Source organism: Penicillium argentinense (assembly GCF_028826775.1).
Source record: "Penicillium argentinense strain IBT 30761 chromosome Unknown utg000002l_segment0_segment0, whole genome shotgun sequence".
Lineage (NCBI taxonomy): Eukaryota > Fungi > Ascomycota > Eurotiomycetes > Eurotiales > Aspergillaceae > Penicillium > Penicillium argentinense.
The window spans coordinates 899,461-921,042 of NW_026622661.1; the positions used below are offsets into that span (position 1 = coordinate 899,461).

At 53.3% G+C, this 21,582-nt stretch overlaps 4 protein-coding genes across 4 annotated transcripts; 2 read left to right on the forward strand and 2 right to left on the reverse strand.

Moving 5' to 3' along the window:
* Nucleotides 1–594: 594 nt before the first annotated feature.
* N7532_001214 (uncharacterized protein) lies at nucleotides 595–879 on the reverse strand (the record flags this gene model as incomplete). The annotated part of the gene is made up of 1 exon (XM_056613708.1): nucleotides 595–879. One exon carries the CDS (start codon nucleotides 877–879, stop codon nucleotides 595–597), a length of 285 nt encoding a protein of 94 aa, XP_056478749.1.
* A 2,996-nt stretch (nucleotides 880–3,875) lies between these two features.
* N7532_001215 (uncharacterized protein) lies at nucleotides 3,876–4,079 on the reverse strand (the record flags this gene model as incomplete). The annotated part of the gene is made up of 1 exon (XM_056613709.1): nucleotides 3,876–4,079. One exon carries the CDS (start codon nucleotides 4,077–4,079, stop codon nucleotides 3,876–3,878), a length of 204 nt encoding a protein of 67 aa, XP_056478750.1.
* A 1,227-nt stretch (nucleotides 4,080–5,306) lies between these two features.
* On the forward strand, nucleotides 5,307–5,783 carry N7532_001216 (uncharacterized protein; the record flags this gene model as incomplete). Its single annotated transcript, XM_056613710.1, has 1 exon — nucleotides 5,307–5,783. The coding sequence occupies one exon, from the start codon at nucleotides 5,307–5,309 to the stop codon at nucleotides 5,781–5,783; it is 477 nt and encodes a 158-aa protein (XP_056478751.1).
* A 3,251-nt stretch (nucleotides 5,784–9,034) lies between these two features.
* Nucleotides 9,035–11,681, forward strand: N7532_001217 (uncharacterized protein; the record flags this gene model as incomplete). Its single annotated transcript, XM_056613711.1, has 6 exons — nucleotides 9,035–9,181; nucleotides 9,525–9,739; nucleotides 10,510–10,639; nucleotides 10,869–10,961; nucleotides 11,063–11,140; nucleotides 11,205–11,681. The coding sequence occupies 6 exons, from the start codon at nucleotides 9,035–9,037 to the stop codon at nucleotides 11,679–11,681; spliced, it is 1,140 nt and encodes a 379-aa protein (XP_056478752.1).
* Between the last annotated feature and the right edge of the window lie 9,901 nt (nucleotides 11,682–21,582).

Here is a 21,582-nt window from a genome sequence, read left to right on the forward strand (position 1 = left end):
ATTGACAAATTGTATCCGGGCCGGTTAGGAACCGAAGGCAAAGGGATCAACAAAAGATAAAACCACAGCAATACTCACATCCTGTCTCACACCCTTTCTCTCCAGTTCTGGCTTTCATCAGCCATGTTGTGTCAACATTACTAGGAGAATGAGTGGCCATTTACAGGCGACGGGGGAGGAAATAATCCCGATCAGAGCGGGTGTTGGAAGGAGCGGAGGGAGAGGGACCACTTGCTGCAGCAGAAGAAGTTTCGAACTTACCGGTGGTAGTAATGATCTGCTGTATTCCATACATTAGACACATCATTCTGCACCTTATGAATGAGGAATGGCACACAAAAATAGCAACATGGCGGCCGAGATGAAAGTTGGCCAGGCGAAGGGCCAGGAAATCGATCTCCTCATCCAGGGTCCGGGAAGACCTGCGCTGGATAAATGTGTAAGTATTAGAACTCATTGTGTGGGCAGCAGGAAACACACGCTCTTAAGGGCCTTCCGGCGCTGCTGGCGGTTGGGCTTGCCCTGGGCCCGCTTGGCCTTGGGACCCTTTTTCTGAATACCCTCCGATCCCTAATTCTTTGTTAGTGCTATCCGTCACGGTACTGCGTACACCAGACTGATCATCGATGATGACAGCCCTTCGCCAATGTGATTATATACATCCTCAGCGACCGGGACCTTGCCACCTTCCTTGCCGGCCTTTTTGCCCATTTTCTTCGAGACCTTTGCGACCTTTGAGGCCTCCCGCAGCTCCCTCTTACGCTGCCTTCTGCGTTGGTTGCGACGGCTGCTCTTGCTCACCGGCTTCGTGTTGTTGGGGAGTTTTGTGGGGTCCCCTCCCCCAGCGGCGGAAACGCGAGGCGCGAGTGGAGCATCCATGTCCGAGCGACAGGGAAGTCGACGTGCAGCTACTATGACATGCGATGTTAGCCTGGATGTGATTTAAAATGAAGATAGCTTGATATAACTCGAATGATGTTGGATGTCGTGGGATTGTCAGGTGGACAAGGGGGAGGTCGGACAGAGGATGGGGAGGAGAAAGCATCCAAGTTGGAACCGAGGCACCTTGGAGTTGCGATTCTGCCTACTCAGTAAACTCTCTTGTTGGCCATGTCAGGTGATCCCATCACCATTCATGACCAGGGAGAAGCAGTATGCGTCTAGTTATTCAGCGCGAGATTACTATGCTCTTCTAGAAGCTCATTATATAATTTTCTTTACCCGGTCATCAGTTTTCCTTAACTCCTGATCACTTCATAAACTGCATCATGACAACATGCGAGTGTGTATTGGACTTGGGTATTGGACTCGCGTTTTCGGTGGTCTCACTTGCTAGATGACCCAATTTTGAGGTACTTTCTTCTTTCTGGAAGCCTGAAGGGTGTCAAATGAAGGTTTCCTGGGAGTGGTACCTAGGTAGGTCTTGCGGATCAGAATGGGGTTGTATAAGGAGGGTGGGGAAGGAATGCGCTGGATATATGGCCGCTGAGCTTATGCATATGCTAATGTTTCTTCCTACATTAGCGGCAGCATTCGCGTTTGCCGGAGCGACAGAGTGGTCAATCAAACGAATCATTGAACTGTTTACTGGAATAGATTCGGAAGATGGAGAAGATACATGTTTTTTACCGACGAGCGGAGTAAGTGGCTACGAATGAATATTTAGAGCGTACAGTGAAAAAGAACGACTACGAAATTTGCTGTTGAGTCATGTCTCTCGTCGCCGCGAAAGACAGGGGAGAAAAACATAGTATACGAGAATGAGGAATGGAAACACCAACCTTGGGGCTGGCAAAAGAAACATCTGCATTCCGAAGGCGGAAACCACCCCCAGCAAGCCACCCAGCAAAAGGAAAAAAGAGCGAAAACAGGACAACCACGTTTTTACAAAGAAGAATTCACCGGCCAGCCTACTTGTTCGGCTGAGTGTCCTTGGAGTCCTCTGTGTCGAAATCGACCTGGGCCTCATGCTGACGAGCCTCCTGCTCGTGGCAAAGGAGTTTTCCTGCCGGCCTTGCGGGCATTGCGCTGCTTTCTAGTCAGCGAGATCTCAGCTCATCAGCCAGACGCCATATCGTACCTGGTCTTTGGCCTTGCGGCACTTCTTGTGGGGCGTCAGAGGAGCCCGCTTGAAAGGGCCGCAAGGCTCACGGGGCTGCTCCTCGGCTTGGCGAAGGAAAGCGTCCACCTTCTCCTTTACACACTCCTCGTGCCGTTCACGATCCACATTGGCGGCCTGGCGCTCTGGGGCGGGACATGAACAGTGCCACGAGGGCACTAAGGCCACCCGGGCCGACAGCAGCTCCAGAATCGGAGGAAAACCTACAAGGCCCGTTAGTATGTAGGCAGGGAAATAGATTACCTTGACATACCGTTTCAAAGCGATCTTATTGATTAATTTGAAAAAAGCTGAGAGGGTGGGAGAGGGAAGATTTGTGAGGAGGGGAGACGCCTCTTAAGGTGGGCGACGCTGCCCGCCTATGTGATTTGCATTGTAAATCAGGTCATCGCGCAGCCCAGTGCCGCAATGGCAGCATAGCAGCGGTGCAAGATAGAGATCTCATTCCTAATATCGGATTTTATTTGAATCGAAATAGCACGTATGGCTCACACTTCACTTAGTTCAACTCGATATCTAGCATGGAGGCCTTTCGAATGGAGTAACTGACTCGGTAGAGTAGATACCCTGGCGTCTTGGAAATCCAAGGCGTTCCATCCTTGGTTCCAGCCGGGTATGCACCTTGAGAGCATGATCATGATGCTCTGTAAGGAAATGAGGAATTAATAGATAGGAATTAGTATCTAGAACTTGAATGAACTGCTTATGAATGCCTAAAACATCGCCACTGATAGGCTGGCGAAATTTTGACGGACAAACGACGATGATGTTGATGCCGCGGGGGAGGTGGGTCGGAGGACATAGGCGCCTGCTGTGTCTGGATATGGCAGAAGATCCGGTATATGGCTCCGAGTAAATAATGGGGTAGATTACCTGGTACTGGATAGGTAGTAGGTAAGTTCTACCGATGCCAAAATACTAGGACAATGGCGAAGTGGCTATAGGTGTCTAGTGCTACACCATGGAGTGTCTACGGAATCGCCGTCTGGGTCTACTGTCTGTTCCTAGATGACGGGAAAGTGAAGAGAACTTGAATGACCCAGTGGAATTAGAGTAGATTAAGAAATTATGTTTTAATCAAACCAAAACATTTAGATAGAAGTCGGGGAGCCTAACCTTCCCACAGAGCAAACGCCGAGGCGAAAAAAAGCCCCCACTAACCGCAGGGAACAGAAACCCCCAACCAACAACCGCCAGGAACGAGAAACCGAAAACCGACAACCACCGGGAACAGGAACGACAGGCACGCTCACAGAAAAAAAACAAAACCGGAATCCGAAAGAAAGAACCCACGACGCCGAACTATGCGGCAACAACAACAGACCACCCCCTATCCGTGAGTGGTGGAACAAGACCATGGGGTGACGGAATGACCAGGAGGCGGGATGGGCCGAAAGAAGAAGCAACAGGACTCGAACCTGTGCTAAAGCCATGGGGGATGACATGGCTAGGAGTGGATGTGGGCAGATTTTAGCTGCCCCACCAGGCGATCCAGCTTATTGTTGGTGGTGGGCACAGACTGGATGTGCACCTTCCTCAAGCGGACAGCGAGAATACCCAGGAGTTGCTGGAACGGTGCTTTCTGTCAATATACGTCCGCTCTCAGTTCTGATAGATGTGATGGGCAGCGGGGGCTTACCAGCAGGGGGTTATGGGCTCGACGGGTGAACCCGTTGAGCCGGGCCTGCGCGCGCTTTTGCGCGGTAGTGACTAGTCACTGAAGTCAGTTCTTCTTCTTGCACTGGGGGATGATCCATCAGTTCAATACCATCAGGGGCCGCACGAACGGAGCAGGTGCCGCGGGCTTCTTCTTGACGGGGGTCACAGGGTGACGAACGGGCTTTCCTCGTTTCTTTTTGATTTGGTCAATCTTGGCTCGGGACCTCCTCGCTGACTTACGGGGGCGAGCACTCACAGCACGAACCGGAGGGGCGGCCGGGACGACGATCGCAACATCCATGATGGGATGGAGTGTGGTTCTGACGAGAAGGTAAGGTAGGGGTGAAGCGAGACTGACTTGCTGCAAAGTTATGTGATGGAACAGCAATTTTGGAGAACTTTTGTGAAGGCGTTGCGGGAGGGAAATTGAAAGTGGTTCGGCCGGTCATTCTCATGGTGGGCGACCCGCCGCCGAATTCACTGCCGAGCCAACATTCACTTGCCCCCAGGTCATGTGGCCTGTAAGACTCATTCTATGATACGAAGCCCGTCCCTATCGTATACACTTCTCTTCAACGCTGCATCCGTCACCCGCGGGTCATTTCCGACTCTCTTCACGTTACAAGTCATATCGAACATCCCACAAACATCGAAGCGAGTTTAAGTCCCTATCTCCCGAATTACTATGGATGCTACCGTTGAGAATCCTTCGGGCATCTTTTGTGATGTTTCCTGTCACGGTATCTGCTGGCTTTCTTCCGACCGTTTACGTAAGTGTGCGTTCTCCCGATCTTCTATATACGGATATACTGATAACTGTCAAGATCAGCCATCTCAACGGCCTCACGGATGAGAATTACGAGCGCCATAGACAGCTTTCTGAAGCCAGAGAGCTTCAAGAGGTCCGCATTTGGCTCATGGATGAAACTGTTGCTTCAATCGGATGGCTGGCAATTTGAAATTTGGAAACCTGCAAGACATCAACAGTCGTATCTGAAGATTAGGCCGTGACATTCTTGAAATAAGCAGAGCAAAGGCACCACTGTGGCTTCCCATGGCTCTTTATCAGAATCGGAATCGACGGCTCGCCTTGCAAGCCCGGCCGTACTCGAGAAACAATGGAAGCCCCCATTTACTGGCGCCCCTGACAAGGTTTCTAGAAGGAGAAGGGCCGGGCTGCTTTCTGTACTGGTCTTTGGAATGTAGGATTTATCATACATTTTACTTTCGAGTCCCAGGGGCGAAGGTTTTCCCGAACTGGAATCCGGCTGCCAACACTCTCCTGCAAACCAGACTCACCATTGCCTTCTTGACCTTCCAAAATCCAGGAATTCTTATTCTTTAATGAATACGAGCGCAAAAATGAAGTGACCTCCCAGCAGCCTCCAATCCTTTCTGTCTCAATAACTGCTCTTTTACAACGTTCAATCCATCATCCAAATATCGCTTTCCATTTCCTTCCTCTCACATTACCTCCGACATAACACCAACATCCAGTGCAGTACAAATATCTCATTCTCGCATCACTATGGACCTCGCCAACGAGTACCTGTCGCTCATTCTTGCGATTCTTCTCGTGGCTATCGTCGCTCATCTTTTCACCAGTTACTTCTTCGTGAGCTTCCAAGTCTGCCGATCTACAAACCTTCTGACACATACCCAGTTGCGTCGCCTGACTACCCGCATGGACGACCTGGACGAGCTCCACAGACCACATGCCCAAATACGTGAACTTGAAGAAGTTCGCCTCCGCCCGCTTGATGAATATGTCGTGGAGGCCGGACGGCTCGCTGAGGAAAACCGTCGCAATTACCAGAATGTCGAAATAAGTGTCGACAGAACCATCGAAACACTGCAGAGAATGCCCGCTAACGACGCTCCCGGACCGCAGAGAGCAGCAGAGCGTCTGTGGGCACACTCGCCACAAACTAGAGACCAGATACTTCGATTTAACAATCGCATGGCTGGCCGCGAACTGCTCAGGGATTCAGATAAAATTCAGTGATGCCGTGACAACTGTTGAAGGGAAACCAGTGAGCATTTATCCTCTTGATACAAAATGAGGGTCAGGACTTGGATTTTTGTTTCTTTCTGGTATTAGTGGCTGTTTGGCAGTGGAAGACATTGAATGGAGACGGATGGAAATGGGAGGAAGATTGAGCATGTGTTAGCTTCGCCCGAAGGCTACTAGTCAACAGCACCGCGTAGAGGTTCATGCCCGTCGCTGCTGCGTCCCCGAGACAACTTGTCGCAGAGCAGTATTACAGCCTCAGGGGACCCCGACCAATCCATCGTGGCCGGGACTGCGGTTACGATGCAAGGTCAGAGGGGCCTCCAACTAGAGTGAGAAGGTTGACATGCACCCTAGTTGGAAGATGCTCAACCCGAAGGGAGCTCGTGAATATCCAGGCGGCGAGCCTGATAAGTCATTAGTATGTAGGCCGAAGTATGACGGGATACGGCGTCACTACATTCGTTCGTAGGATGAAAACGCCTATAGCTTTTAGGGTGCGGTGAAATGGTGAGTGATTTGGGGTTTGGGTGGTTTGTGATCCGGGACGGGCTGATCGATGCGGATGGTTTCAATGAGGATGGGGAAAAGGGACGGCGAGGGTTGTGATTGGCAATGGCGAAATGGAAACAGTGACAGCGAAGATCGTGCACGGTGAGGATAATAGTCGATGCAGGGTTTGATTGCGAGCGAGGCAAAGGATGGGGATAGATGCGGAAGGAAAGTTGTGGTGGACGAAATGACCAGGCTTTATCTTGGAGGGGCGTGTGCCTGCCGTGAGTCTATGAAAGCGGGTCAGGTGATCCCCGCATACTGAACGTCACGGAGAACCACGTCATGGTCTGAGGTTTTATACAATTATGCAGGCAGCCTGGGGCATGCAACGACGCTGTAATGCAATAGCTTGCAGCTTTTGTCACTCGCCTCCTAGTGACTCTGTTGCTTTTTCACGCTGATGACCACACTCAAAAGGCTTCCCGACGACCACGAGAGACGGCCAAGCAAGCCATGAACCATACCCCAGGATCAGATATGGAAATTGACAGCCACAATTGACCTAGATGCGTGGTGAGCATCGAGCCACTAGTTCCGATGTACGCGAGAGCCACAACGATTTCAACTCGAACAAACAAGCCATTCGTGCCATACTACACGCGGGGGAACACGGCTACCAACGAAGTTGAGCAAGCATCGGCCAGTCTTCCTTGCAGCCGCCCTTCTGTCTGCTCTTCCTCGACTTCCTCGTTTATACTTACTCCTCTTCCATTTTTACGCAGCCCCAACCGACTCGCCCTGCTACCTTTCCGGACGCCCGTCAGCAACATAATGACATGCAGACTGAAGACCACAGAGACGGCAAAGGTCTAGGGGTGAACCGAAAATTGTACCGACGCTAGAAGCCTGGCCCGGAACCCTTGGTGCAGGCAGTCAATCCTCGACTCGGTGTGCATCATTGTCCAAGTCATTCATGATACTCGAGTGCAGATCTTCACAGCTGGGCCAGTAACAGCCTTGGAAGTCACACTTCACCGCGCTTCTCCACATTCCTCCGCATAGGCTGGCCAATGGACTGTCTACGGGATCCAGTCACGAAGGACCAGTCGAGTTGCAAGGTTTGAACCGATGCCCTGGACTTGAATGAATGAGCACACAGCAAACAGAGGTATGTGAGAGGCTCTTAGTATTATAAAGAAACTGGCATTCTCGTATTGCTTAACCAATGCCAGGCTGATCAAACTTCAGAATCCAACTCTTAGGGGTCCTCAGTCTACCATGCTGCATGTCTCTGGCCTGCCATCAAACGGCCTCGACATATTATGGCGACGCGGTACGATCCAGCTGACAAGGCAAACTCCTCCTCGACTCGTCTTCCCTCATTGATCACGCCGACCACCAACGTGCCGGGGCATCCTCGTCAATGGACACCCAAGCGGAACCAGGATATAAAACACAGCTCCCGGGGAGGAAAAGATTTCCTTTGTGACTTGGGACTGCGTCATCACCACACTGCGTATCAAGATCAGGTGAAAGAACTGTCTGTACCGTTGTGAATTCACAAAACTTACCCTCCCTCACATCTAGCGAACCTCCTGTTACCATCAATATGTGCTCCATCTCGAACAGTCTCGTTTCAATCAGCACATGTATTCTGTACATAATGAAAAACCAATCCGCCCCTCATGTCAGAACCGAAGCATTTACTCGCGTGCCTCATGTCAAACCGCGATCGTTGAGCAGATGCAGTAATACTCTTTCTCCCCATAGAATCCACTACAATGAAATTGCACGAGCGTTCAAAACCAAACAGTCAGAATGTATAGCATATAAAAAAGATAATTCTCTTCTCACCCCTCCCTGGAATGGACTGCGCATTTGTTGTCTCTTGACACGCCCCTCGAAAAAAGGTTCGCAGTGGGCCACCCTGTGCCCTTCGCGACGTCGCCGACGAGGAGGCGCGGTGTTCCGGCCCTGAAAGACGTGAGACTAGCTTTTCGGCGCCGTTGGTGGCGTGGAGGGGATGAAGGACCTGCTTGCCTAGACGTAGACGCGTATGGCACGTGATGGGTAGCGATGGAAGAGCCGTCTCTATCGAAGGCGGGTATGATAGTGTGTGGCGGTGGTGCCTGGGAAGGCGATGCTTCTACAATGATTACATGCTGTATAACTACATGTTGGATGGTTAGCCACTAGATGGTCAGCCAGTGGTTTACGGAGGGAGTGATTACACGCTTGCCTCGCAGTTCAATGTGCCTGCGAGGGTTAGTGTCTACGGGATTAGTCGGGAGTTTCAGAAGAAGGGGTAATTCACCTGCGTGGTTAGCATCTACATGGTGGTTAGTCGGGGTATAGAGGAAGGGATAAATCACCTGCGTAATTAGCATCTAGACGGCCGTTAGTCCGGGGTTTGCGGGGGTTGAAGAAGAGGAGTTCAGAACGGTGAGTCACCAGGTATTTATGTCTGGGTGGCCGGTCACACGTGCCTTCCTTCATTCCCAATGTGAAAGCGAGTCACCTGACGGCGTGACTTTGCGGGAGTGGTGACCAAAACAAGGTGGCCATGCTCGGCTCCCGCTACAACGCCTCGTCATCTTTCCACAACAGGTACATCTTCCTCTCCGCAAGGCTTTCACACCAGACACAGCAACCCTTGACAGCATTCTCCATCGCTGTACCAACACCTGCAAGTATTGTCAGAACTCACATCATCATGCAACTGAGCTAACGATCATTTGCAGTCTGTCAAAATGAGCGACGCCGCACCGGAAGCACCAGGACCGGAGGGAACTTCGACCGAGCACGTCGAGGACCCGAAGCCATTTCGGTACTTCTTCAGCAAACTGCGCAAGGGGCGGAATATGCGCAAGTACAACCCGCGAGGGAAGACACTCCAGGTAAGCTGCATTTGATCACACCCCACCAGTCTGCATCCGTGTGATCCATATCCTGACTACTTGTTCTCTTCTCTCCACCACGTCAGACCATTCCGACACCAAGGGCCTTCGTGCTTGTTGAACCCCCTCCGACAGAACATCTAACTCGAAAATGAAGGTAAGTATCGTCCATGAATCCAGGCTGACCAGATTGACAGACTAGACGCAACGCCCTCGTTGACATAGTCGGCCCGAGCACCGCCAGCGACCTCGAACGCCGTTGGCCCAAGTTGGTTCAAGATGAGACTCTGGTATGTCTCTCAGACCTGATGTTGGTATAGAGCCGCGCTGACACAACTGATAGACCAATCGTCTAATCGATGGAGACAGCAACGTCCTTGGTGAAGAATTCAAGCAGCGCTTGTATGCCTGGCGTCAGCGCGAAGAGGCAAGTAGCCGTCTCCCACGATCTGACATTGACACTTCCCTCCAGACCGAAAAAGGTCTCGCCCTGTCCCAATTCATCGAGGTTAAACGCAAGGCCTCCGCTGGACCTGCCCCCGCCGACTCTCCCCCAGGGTACGATGTTAGGAGGGACGGAAGTGAGGTTGCCTCGAGGCCACGGATGGTCATACCGGGGTGGACGCTGAGGCTTGGATTCTCTAGATAAGTGGTTGCTCTGCGCATACTAATTCTATATTTGCTTCTCTTGTCTTTCGTTGTGCTACACATCGGTGTATTTGGTGAGTGCGGTCGTTTTTCATTGTCCTTTACCCCGGCAATGAAATGTTTCAACTGGTACCCCTCGTACGTTCACTTTGTAGACAAAGTAGAATATGAATGTGAATTCGAAATGAAAGCGACTAGGACTACTATCGTATCAAATAGCTCCAGTGGTGAGGGGTATGCTATAGCAACACATTCGATTGGGCGCTATTACACAAGATATTACAGGTCATTTAGACTTCAGGAAATGGAGATTATCAATGGACTGCTCCATATAGGCGCACTAGGATCGTTGCATGCGTCTTTTATGATCATGGATGGCTGCTCGTAGAAATAGCGGCCGGCGGGCACATGACCGTGGGGGATCCCGCGAAGTAGGGCTATCATGTCACGTGACACCCGGTTCTATTGACAAACGGAGGCGTAACAAATTAGGCAGGCACGCGCTGCACGCACGATGTAGTCGACTGCTTTTCGCACAGCAATTCTATCGTCTGCAACATCTTCTCCTCCATCACAGCAGTACAACGCAACGGCATACCATTGCTGTGAACAAACTTGCAAGTGATTTGAAGACCCCTCACATGGTATCCTGTACCCGGCTAACGTTTCCTCGTAGCCAGGATGAAGACTGCTTCTGCTGGAACTGGGTGTAATCCTCCAAAGAAACGGGGAGAGCGTGTCCGGTCCGACGAGGCGCGGGCTGCCCGCACGGCAGCGAGGAAGAGAACGCGCCAGAGGCAGAAGACCCGGGTGAGTATCGCAAGATCACATTGCTTTGAGTTGCAAGCTGACAGTATTACCTGGTTCAGCGTCTGAAGAGGGAGGCCGCTACCGCCAGTGCCTCTCAGGTTGCTCACCAGCCTGAAGTCCAGCAGGCCATTGTTCCGGTAATTCAATATTAACTGCCCCGCCCTTCAAATGAAGGCCACGACCAGAGCGGATCGGTCACTGTACGGCAGCAAGCTGACAACATGAACAGACGGAGGTGACAGCAGCCCCCGCCATCGACGGCCTCGAAGCTGCTCGCCAGGCGAAATCCCGGTTCGCCGAGTGGCTTCGGCCCCTCACTATGGTAAGTCATTCCATATCAACTCCCTACCCCAGCTCAAAGCAATGCCCACAATCGGAAAGTAGATCATTCCATAAACAGTGACAAGCTGACAGTATTGATAGCCCGAGTTGATCTCCACCTCGCACGTCATGCACAACGAAGTGATCAGCCGCTTCGAGGCCCTGCACCGCGCGCAAGAAGTAAGTGCCACGAACCGCCATCCACCCTTGATCGTTTCAAAAGCCAACAATGTGCCATAAGCAGCGAGGAACAACTGCGCGAGGCATCGACCGAGGGATCCAAACTGCTGTCACCCACGGTGGTGACACTCTTGGAGTCACTGGTCTTCCTCGTGGTCCTTCTCGTGCCGCCGGTGCCAGTACTGGCCGTCCTCGCCGCAGCCTTGGTTCACGCCGTGGTGCCCTGGACGGTGCTGCTGGCCTGGCTGGCCTCTCTGCTGGTCGTGTCGCTATGCAGGCTTGCGGTGCTCTTCCCAGCACCGGTGTCAGCGGCGATCGACCTATCCACGGTGGTGGGGCCGGCTGTGGTGCGCTTGGCGATGCCGGTCTCTCGGATGGCCAGGATGGCCGCGACCTGTTCGAGGGTCACGACCTTGGTCTCGCTCCTGGACGTCTCAGTCGTCCCACTGAGGTTTCCCCTTCCTTCTACCGTCCCGCTGTGTCGCCCGGTCGTGAGATCCTCCGGTCCTTCTGGGATGACGTGTTTGATTCTGAGGACTAGTGAGGATGAAGAATGTGAAGAAGTTGTGGTGTCGCCGCCTTGTGGTGTCATCTTTGTGTGGTGTTATCTTCGCGTTGTTTCTCGTCTGGGGGCTTACCCGTTCGGGACGTTGTGTCCCTATGGGACCGTTGTACTTTTCTTGCCCCCAATAATAAAAATTTTGAATCCTCCACTGCCAAGTCCCAGTTCTTGACCCGTAGTCCTAGGAGTATCTCCGTAAATTATCACATGAGAAACAGACTGGCGCTAAGCCTCGACTGGCATGAGGGGCGATGGGCAATGGGCCAATAATCGAACCGCACTACGTGAGTTTAAAATTGCTTTTGAGAAAGTCTATATCACGTCAATCAAAACCACAAATGCCATCGAGGTCTGGATATGCGGACTGCATTGATAATGAGTAGGACTAATCGCTAATCGCTAGTACGGAGACATTCGTGCGCTGTGTATATTTATCTTTATTGAGTTTAGCCTCATCGACAATTCCGCAGACGCCCTCGAGGACTCAAAGTCTCGGCACTGAAGCCCGAATGGCGCGTAGAAGCGCTCGCACGCGCGCAGTGATTATCCATTGTACACGTGGTCGATGTCGTAATGGGCGATAACTTTTAGCTCTACAGTGGATGCTCGAAGACTCAGCACTCCAGGTGGGATTGCCGCGGCGCGCTGGCGCGTGCGCAGTAACGATATGCATATAGTCGATCTTGTAATCAAAAAGTAATGTTGAGCCCTGCAGTAAATGGTCTCGAGGGCCCAAGTACTCGAGGAATGTCTCGAGTCAGTCGATGTTGCGCGAATGGCGCCTCGAGTCCCTGCGTAGAATATATTTTCTCGAGGAGTAATTTGTATCAATTCCCCACGTGGGAAGATGTTCAAGGTTTATTGGAATAGGCAATGCCGTGGAATGGCGGCGGTTACGAGAGTGGGCAGGCTGAGGATCCGGTTTACGAAGCTGACAATTCAAGCGCTCATTGCGCATGAATACGAGACTGGTAGAACAAAATTAACAGACGCAAAATAACGGTGCGTTATTCTCAAGTTGTAATTGTAATGTTTACGTGCTCGATCGACGAAAGTAAAAATACAAATAATCGCTGATGCCGATTTGTGGGGGATGTTGTTCTTATTGTTGCGGTCGTGGTGGACAAAGAGGGGGGTGGGTTTAGAGGTGTCGCTGCTGTGGTTGACACGGAGCTGTGGCCTTTGTACGTCGATGCAGGCCACGAAGGGGTGGATGGGACGCGTAATGGGGTCTTGATGGGCTCGGACGCGTACAGAAGGGCCTGGGGGCAACGCGGACGCGTTGTGGCCGAACGAGCAGGTGATATCTCGCCAGTTGGTGAAGCAACTTTGAAAAAGGAAGGAAAGGACGCTCTCGTTCGCCAGTTGACTCAAGGAGGAGAAGAGGGAGGATGGGGAAAATATAGTGGTGCCACGAACATAGGATCGCGGCTTAGTATGCAGCCAACGCGGCTACCGCCCTCTAGGCCTAGCCGCTATAGATAGAGGCAGAAAGCGGCGCTTCACGGCTCAGGGTAGGAAGCCCGGCAGCAGCGGCCAGTTCCGATGGCCCGGGGTAGCCGGTGGGACTATGAGAGAGGTGGGTGTGTGAGAAAATCGATGGTCCATTCAGGAAATCTACCAATCCTGCTAGTGAGTTCTGAGTATATTTTTGATATTGTGACCGATCTGCTATGATGATGATATCTACAGCGCCTCAAAGGTCTCCATCGCACCCGTCCCTTTTAACGGTACACTTAACTGGACGTTTAACTGAGGGACTATCCCCCTGGTGCAGAGGGTGCAGAGGGCGCAGAGGGTACAGTGGGGCAAAGGGCAGGCTGTGGGTAATATAGCTATGTGACGATAGCTGGCGTTTTTCGAGGACGGTTAAGATGCTTCCCCAAACCTTTTAAGAGGCTCCATGGTAAACCTCGCGGCCGATCTTCTACGAGGTTCAGGGTGTATAGAGGGCCGGGATGGTAACTATTGCACCGCATCTCCTTAACGGTACAAACTGAGGGACGAATTTGGGGGGCATTGTGGGCTGAGGTATGCTTCCCGCGGGACACTGGGGGTTAAAGGCTTCGGGGCGCACTGCGGGACAAGCGCACGGCGGGCACTGCGGGACGGTCCGGACCGCCCAGCCCACTGACTATGGAAAAGACCCTGTGGCACTGAGGGACATAACCACCATCGCGGACTGCAGGAACCTACCAGTGCCCTCTCTGCCCGACATTATAATAGACAGGGTGCTGTTGTAGCCCTGTTCGGCATTATAATACACAGGGCTGCCCCGACCCACGACCGCCGCCGATCGCTGCTTGGCCGCCCCTGCCCCGGCCTGTGAAATAGGGAGGGTGCCGTTTCTGTCCCGTTCGGCATTATAAAAAACTTGGGACCTGGCCGACCCTCGCCCGGCGTTGAGAATAGGGAGGGTGCCGTTTCTGCCCCGTACGGCATTATAATGAACGGGGGACCTGGCCGTGTTCCCTGCCCCGGCGGCTAGAATAGGGGGGTGCTGTTGTCGTTCGGCATGATAATAGACGAGGACTGTCCCTGTCCGGTCCATAGACTAGATAAGGGGGCCTTTGAGTCTGTAATACCCCTTGGGGGTTTGCTTCTGGGTCCAACAGCGGCGAGCATGGACCTCTACGTGGTGCTGTTGACTAGTAGCCGTCGGGTGAAGCCATCATATGCTTAACTGTGGCTCTGGGGGCATTTTATTGCACAGGGTGCCGTCCCCTATCCGGCATTATAATAGATGGGTTGCCGTCCCCTCTCCGGCGCTATAATAGACGGGGGTGCCGTCCCTCTCCGGCATTATAATAGACGGGGGTGCCGTCCCCCTCTCCGGCGCTATAATAGACGGGGGTGCCGTCCCTCTCCGGCGCTATAATAGACGGGGGTGCCGTCCCTCTCCGGCATTATAATAGATGGGTTGCCGTCCCCTCTCCGGCGCTATAATAGACGGGGGGTGCCGTCCCTCTCCGGCGCTATAATAGACGGGGGTGCCGTCCCTCTCCGGCGCTATAATAGATAGGTTGCCGTCCCTCTCCGGCGCTATAATAGATGGGTTGCCGTCCCCTCTCCGGCGCTATAATAGACGGGGGTGCCGTCCCTCTCCGGCGCTATAATAGACGGGGGTGCCGTCCCTCTCCGGCGCTATAATAGATGGGTTGCCGTCCCCTCTCCGGCGCTATAATAGACTGGGGTGCCGACCCTTTCCGGCATTATAATAGACTGGGGTGCCGACCCTGCACCGGCTCATAGAATACGCGGGGGGCCCTGAGACTGTAATTCCTCTTCGGAGGTTTGTTCTCAAGGGTCCAACAGCGATATGCATGGACCTCTTCGTGGTGCTGTTGACTAGTAACTCAGGCTCTAGGCTTGGGTGAAGCTAACGCATGCTTAAATTCCCTGGGGGCAAGTTAGTTTGGTTCGCAAAGGCTGTCTCTAAGCCGTTGTCATAATGGGTAGGGTGGCCCGCAGTACAGAATAGTGATGAGAGTGACGTCCATGCCGCGGCATAAATTATTGGCATGGGTCCCTAGAGATAGCCCATGAGGATATCTCTTGGGGCTTACCGGTGGTTGTATTATCAGTGGGTCTCTGGGGGCTAAATTACCAGTGGATCTGTGGGATATATATCGTCGACAGCGACCCGTCGCTAACCCAGAATTCAGATAGACAGGGTACATTGGCTTTGTCCCAGTAGAGAAAACATGTGATCGCCCCAGCCTTGAAGAATAGGGAAGGCACCGCCCCAGTCCAGCATTATAATAAGCTGGGGTCCTGAGAGCATTCTCCTGAACTTCTCTCGTGGCTTTACTAATGCTGGACCACCAGCTTTGTGGGTTATAATTCGCAGCTTTACCGTACTACCCGGTTAAAAGTAGAGGTCGGAGGGTTCTGCCCCGCGGGGCTCTATCTAGACCACAGCATGGCCGCCCCTGTCCGGCCTTATAATAGATAGGGCGCCGCCCCTCACCAGGCGTTCAGAATAGGGAGGGTGCCGCCCCTGTCCGGCATTGAATAGGCTGGGGTCTCGGGGGTATTCTTCTGATATCCTCTCGGGGCTTTACTAGTGCTGGACCGCCAGCTGTGCGGGTTAAAATTCGCAGCTTTACCGTGCTACCCGGTTAAAGGTAGAGGTTGGAAGGGTCTGCCTCGCGGGCTCTATCTAGACCACAGCACTGACCGCCCTGCCCGGCGCGCAATAGGCAGATGTCCTCTGGTCATAATCCATTCCTAGTTGCAGGTTCTCCGGTGGAAATGGCCGATAGGCTGACCGTCTCGGTCCGGGCAAATAGATCGAAGGGTCTCGAGGGGCATAAGTCTGCATTGTACATTGCATCGTGCTCTTAGGGGCTCACTAGTGCTCTCCTCAGTACTGACCGTCCTGCCCGGGATAATAAGCAGAGGGCCCCAGACCGTAAGTCCTGTTCCGCAGGCTATCCTGGGGACATTCTAGCGCTGGACCGTCTCTCCCGGTGAGAATAGGAGGGTTCCCACTGCCGTCTTTCCCCAGGCAATAAAGAATAGGGGGACAGGGCCCTGATTCCAGCCCGCGGCGCTGACCGTCCCTGCTCGGTATAATAGGCAGGGGGTCCCATTAACGAGAAACCCTTTGATTCTCGGGGGCCCAAGGCACTGGTATGGGTCCTTCACCCCGGTGCTCACCGTCCCTGTTCCGGTTTCAGACAGGGGGCCCTTGAGTCTCTTAATCCTGTTTCCAGGCTTGCTCTCGAGGGTCCAGCAGCGACAAGCATGGACCTCTTCGCGGTGCTGTTGACTAGTAGCCCGGGCTCGGGTGAAGCTAACACATGCTATAATTCTTCTAAAGACATCGCGGTGTGTGAAGCGAATGGCCGTCCTTAGCCCGGGCGTTATAATAGGCAAGGGCCCTGAAGAGATCCCCGCGGATTATCTTCGGGGACTTACCAGCGGGTTTCTGGGGGATATATATATGTCACTAGTGGGTCCTGGGGGGCTTCATTATCAGTGGGTCTCTGCGGGATATGTTTTCAGTAAGTTTTTGAGGATATGATGTTACTAGTGGGTACCTGTCCTAGGAAACTGAAGCGGTGCCGTCCCTGTCCGGCGTTATAATAGACAGGGGTCTCAAGAGATAGATCAGTGGGGATCTTCTCCGGGGGCTAACTAGTGGGCATCTGGGGGATTATAGCCGCTTTGGCTGACCATCCTACGGGACTGAACAGTTGCCGTCCCTGTCCGGCAGTATAATAGACAGGGGTCTCTAGAGTCGATTCAGTGGCACCGTCTTGTGGTAAATCGGGGTGACTCAGGGCCCGGGGTTTTCCCACCGGACCTCTGCGCAACGGTTCTCAGATCGGAGGGTTCCCCCCGCAGGGAATGGAGTAGGTCGACTCAAAGACCGGGTCGAAGGGCACATCCAATCAGGCGTAAGTTACCCGACGGCACGTTGCTCGGAGAGCGCATCCCCCTGAGGACCAGGGGGCTTGATGATCTGGTGCCGGGGTTGCAGAGGCTCCTCTACTTCGTCGACCACTGGTATCAACGAAAGATCCTCGCGGAGCTTCTCTGGGGGCTTGACTGTGGCTCTGGGGGATATGGCCGTCCCTGTCCGGCATTATAATAGACAGGGGTCCCTGGAGTAGATTCAGTGGCACCGTTTAGTGGTAAGATGGGGTTACTCCGGGGCCCAGGGTCTCCCCACCGGGCCTCTGCACAACGGTTCTAAGATTCGAGAGTTTCTCCTCGGGGAATGGAGTATGTCACTCAATGGCCATGTCCGGAAGGCACGTCCCCCCGGGGTGTAAGTTACTTGACGGCATGTTGTTCGGAGAGCGCGTCCCTCTGAGGACCAAAGGAGCTTGAAGATCTGGTGCCGGGGTTGCTGAGGCTCCTCTACCGCTTCGACCACTGGTATCAACAAAAGCTCCTCGCGGAGCTTCTCTGGGGGCTCAATAGTGGGTATCTGGGGGTTAAAGAGTGGGTATCTTGGGCTAGCCGTCCCTGTCCGGCAGCAATAGACAAGTAAGAGTCAGCCCTCCAACAGTGTGGAGTGCTACAGAGCTCTTAGGGGAAACATACCAGTGCTGGACCGATGCCTGTCTCGGTTAATCGACTTGAGCCTTTCTTCCCGGCTAGAGGAAAGGGAAGAGGTCCTTTGAGACCACAGCATTGACCGTCCTGCCCGGGAGATAATAAGCAGAGGGCCCCCTCGATGTAAGTCCTGTTGCAGGCTGTCTTGGGGGACACTAACGCTGCGCCGCGCCCCTCCCGGCGTTAATTAGGAGGAAGAGGTTCGCCGCGTCCCGCCCGGTATAAATAGGCGGCGAGGGCCTTCGGGAGCCCACAGCGTTGACCGTCCCTGGCCGGTATAATAGTCAGGGGGACCCCTTTAACGAGACATCCTTGGATTCTCGGGGGTTCACAGCACTGACTTGGGCAGTGCTGTCCGTCCCTGTCCGGTCATCCTCGACAGGGGGGTCCCTATATTCGCATTGCACACTGCGACTCCCTGGGGGCTTCACCAGTGCTGGACCGATGCTGCACGGTTAAAATATGCAGAACGCCGCCCTACCCGGATAAAATAGGCAGGGGTCCCTCTCGCATCGCACAGCGCGGGATGTAAGAGACCACAGCACTGTGACCGCCCTGCCCGGGAGACAATAGGCAGAGGTCCTGTTTAAGAAGAGATCCCACTCCCCTCCCCCGTTCTCTTGGGACTCCACCTGTGCTGGACCGCGCTGTACCGGTGCCAATAGACAGCTAGCCGCCCTACCCGGAAACAATAGGCAGGGGTTCTTGAGACCACAGCACAGACCGTCCTTGTCCGGGAGACAATCGACAAGGGGCCCCCCGGACTATAAAAACCGTCCTTGCAGAGCAGGGTTGTCTCGCGGGCCCAACAGCGCCGAGCATGGACCTCTCCGTGGTGCTGTTGACTAGTAGCCTAAGCCACCTAGCTTAGGTGAAGCTAACACATGCTCAACCTCCTCCAGGCTTTTCCGGCTCTCAATTTGTCAAAATTGGGGAGGGCATCTTGTTGAGCTCGGTTAAGTTCTTGGCTGGGAACCTGGTGCAGGAACTTCAGGGGCCTTATCCTTCCCCTCCAATTGCACCGTCCCTACCGACCCACAATTGCCTATCTTAATGAGACTTGGAGGCGGCCTAGGGCTTTTAAAGGGTTCGGATAGACCAATTAGCTCTGATTTTGGCATCTGCCGGTGTGAGCTTTCCGGGGCTCTCCAGACAGCGTTCTCAGTGCTGAGACAGACAGATCTAGGCCAGGAAACTGGTACAGTCACACAGCACTGATCCTGACGCTGGAGAGTGCACCCCTTCTCTCCATATACCCACTAGCCCACCTACTTCGGAGAGTGAAAGGTGCCCCTGGGATCATAAGGCTTGTTTCGTTAAGCGTTTCTCGGGGCCCAGCAGCAACGGGCATGGACCCTTTCCGGGGGCTGCTAACTAGTAACCCGACATCGGGTAAAGTCGAGCCCAAACCTGGGTAAAGCTTACTAGTAACACATGCTCAAACCCCTCCCCCCAATCCCCCTTCCTCAAATACCGACCGATCACGGCTATTGATCGGGGTACCCTTGACGAAAAATCCGGCTCGCTGATTGTCTTGGGGACCCAGCAGCGACGAGCATGGACCTCTCCGTGGTGCTGTTGACTAGTAGCCCAACTCGGGCGAAGCTAACACATGCTCAAAACCCCCCACCCTATTCTCCTCTCAATTTGCCGCACTGTCGAGAGCATTCTGATGAGATTAGGTAAAATCCTTACCGAGAAATCTATCCAGGGGGTACCGGTGCAGGGGACACCGGCGCAGAGAGGACCTTCAATTCGGATCTAAATTCTGAGTCCTTCTGTATCCCACCACCCTACCGCCTCATACTGGCCCATGTCCTAAACAGTCCTGCGCTTGGGCTTGCCGGATATTTGACTGCCTAACGAGTTCTGATTTTGACATCGGCTGGTGTGAGGTTTGTTTGGGTCCGTTCCTCCCCAAGCAGCCTTATCAGCATCCGAGAAGGATCTAGGCCGGGTAACCGGTGCAGATTTAGGTGGCGGAGAGTGAAATCCCTCCCTACCCTGTCCTGGGGTACGGGCCTGCTTTGGTTAAGCAGGGGTCGCCCGAGATTATAAAAAAGGATTCTCTGTTGGGTTCTCTGGACTTTGCTCGGCGTCCCAACAGCGATGAGCGTGGACCTCTCCGTGGTGCTGCTGACTAGTAACCCTATCTCGGGTGAAGCGAACGCATGCTCAAGCCTTACCATTTGTTAAGGGTCCCTTCCTGTATTGCAGAATGGAAGGATCATCTTGGGATTTTAAGACTAGTCTTCGTCACCTTTTCCCAGAGCCCAGCAACAATAGGTATGGGCTTTCGTGGGAATGGAACTCTCTGGTCACTGAGCAGCATCAGTGGGATCATAGCAAATACGGCAGTTCTTGGGGGATAATTCCTGTACAGTTTGGGGTTTCTGAGCAGACGAATTATTGCTGCATGTCCCTACTGTTGGGCAGACGTACTCCCCCGGGGCAGAGCTTGCTTGGGGCTCGATCATTGCCCTAGAGATCAGGGCATTCCTCACAAACCTACCTGCTTTGTTAAAGGCAGGGATCCCCTCAGGTTGTAATTCCTCACGAGGTTATCCCGGGGATCCAACAGCAACGAGCATGGACCTCTCCGCGGTGCTGTTGACTAGTATCCCAGGCCTAGGCCTGGGTGAAGCCAACGCATGCTCAACTCCTCCTTCGGCGCCCCGACGACGGGAAATGGAGATCTGTGGGAATCAAACCCTTCGGTTACTGAGTGGTGTCAGTGGGGCTTCAACAAATACGGTACTTCTCGGGGGATAATTCCTGTACATTTTAGGGGTGTTGGGCAGACGCAACCTTTCCTGCATATCCCTGACTGTTGGGCAGATGATACTTCTCCGGGACAGAGCCCTGCTTGAGACTTGATGACCACTCCAGAGATCAGGGAATTCGCAGACCACACGATCATTTATATCCCACCAAAAGCGGGGGGCCCTCGAGACTGCAAAGCCATTTCCTTTGGGTTTTGGGCTTGCTCGGGGGTCCAGCAGCGATGGGCATGGACCTCTCCGTGGTGCTGCTGACTAGTAACCCGAGCCCGGGTAAAGCTAACACATGCCCAGCCCCTACGACTTCCCGGCGGTCCATCAGTGATGGGCATGGGCGTGAGCAAAATTCAACCCTTCGGTTACTGAGTATTTTCAACAAGGCCTTAGAAATACTACCGGTACTTCTTGGGAGGCAATACCTGTACAGTCGAGACTGTTGGGCATATGCACTCTCCCGGGGCAGAGCCTTCTACGCTTGAGGTCTGGTGACTGCCCCAGAGATCAGGAGAATCTAAAGCCCACGATTCGTTAAAGATTCGTTAAACCTCACAAAAAGCAGGGGGACCTCGAGACTTGTAAATCCTGTCCACAGGTTAGGTGTCGTGGTACGACGGCGATGAGCATGGACCTCTCCATGGAGCTGTCGACCAGTGACCCACACCTGGGTGAAGCCAACACATGCTCCGAAAAAAAAAAGAAGGAAAGGAAATGCAAGAGACCAAAGCAAATGTATTTTCTGAGGGACAAGCCGCCGGACAGTTGAGCGGCACGGGGAGAAAAGCCAACTTAGTGACTGTGGACTGAAGGACAAATCGCGGAGTACTGGAGGATAGAGGCGCTTGGGAGTGAAGGACATGGCCCCAGTAAATGAGGAGTGAAGGACGACCTTCAGGACACTGAAGAGTGAAGGGCAAACAGAAACAGCCGGGGCACCGAGGATTGAGAGACCAAGGCCTCGTGAACTCAAAACCGTAAGGGGCAGATAAGGAGCAAAAAAAAAAAAAAATTACCAAAGGGAAAAGTACAAAAAT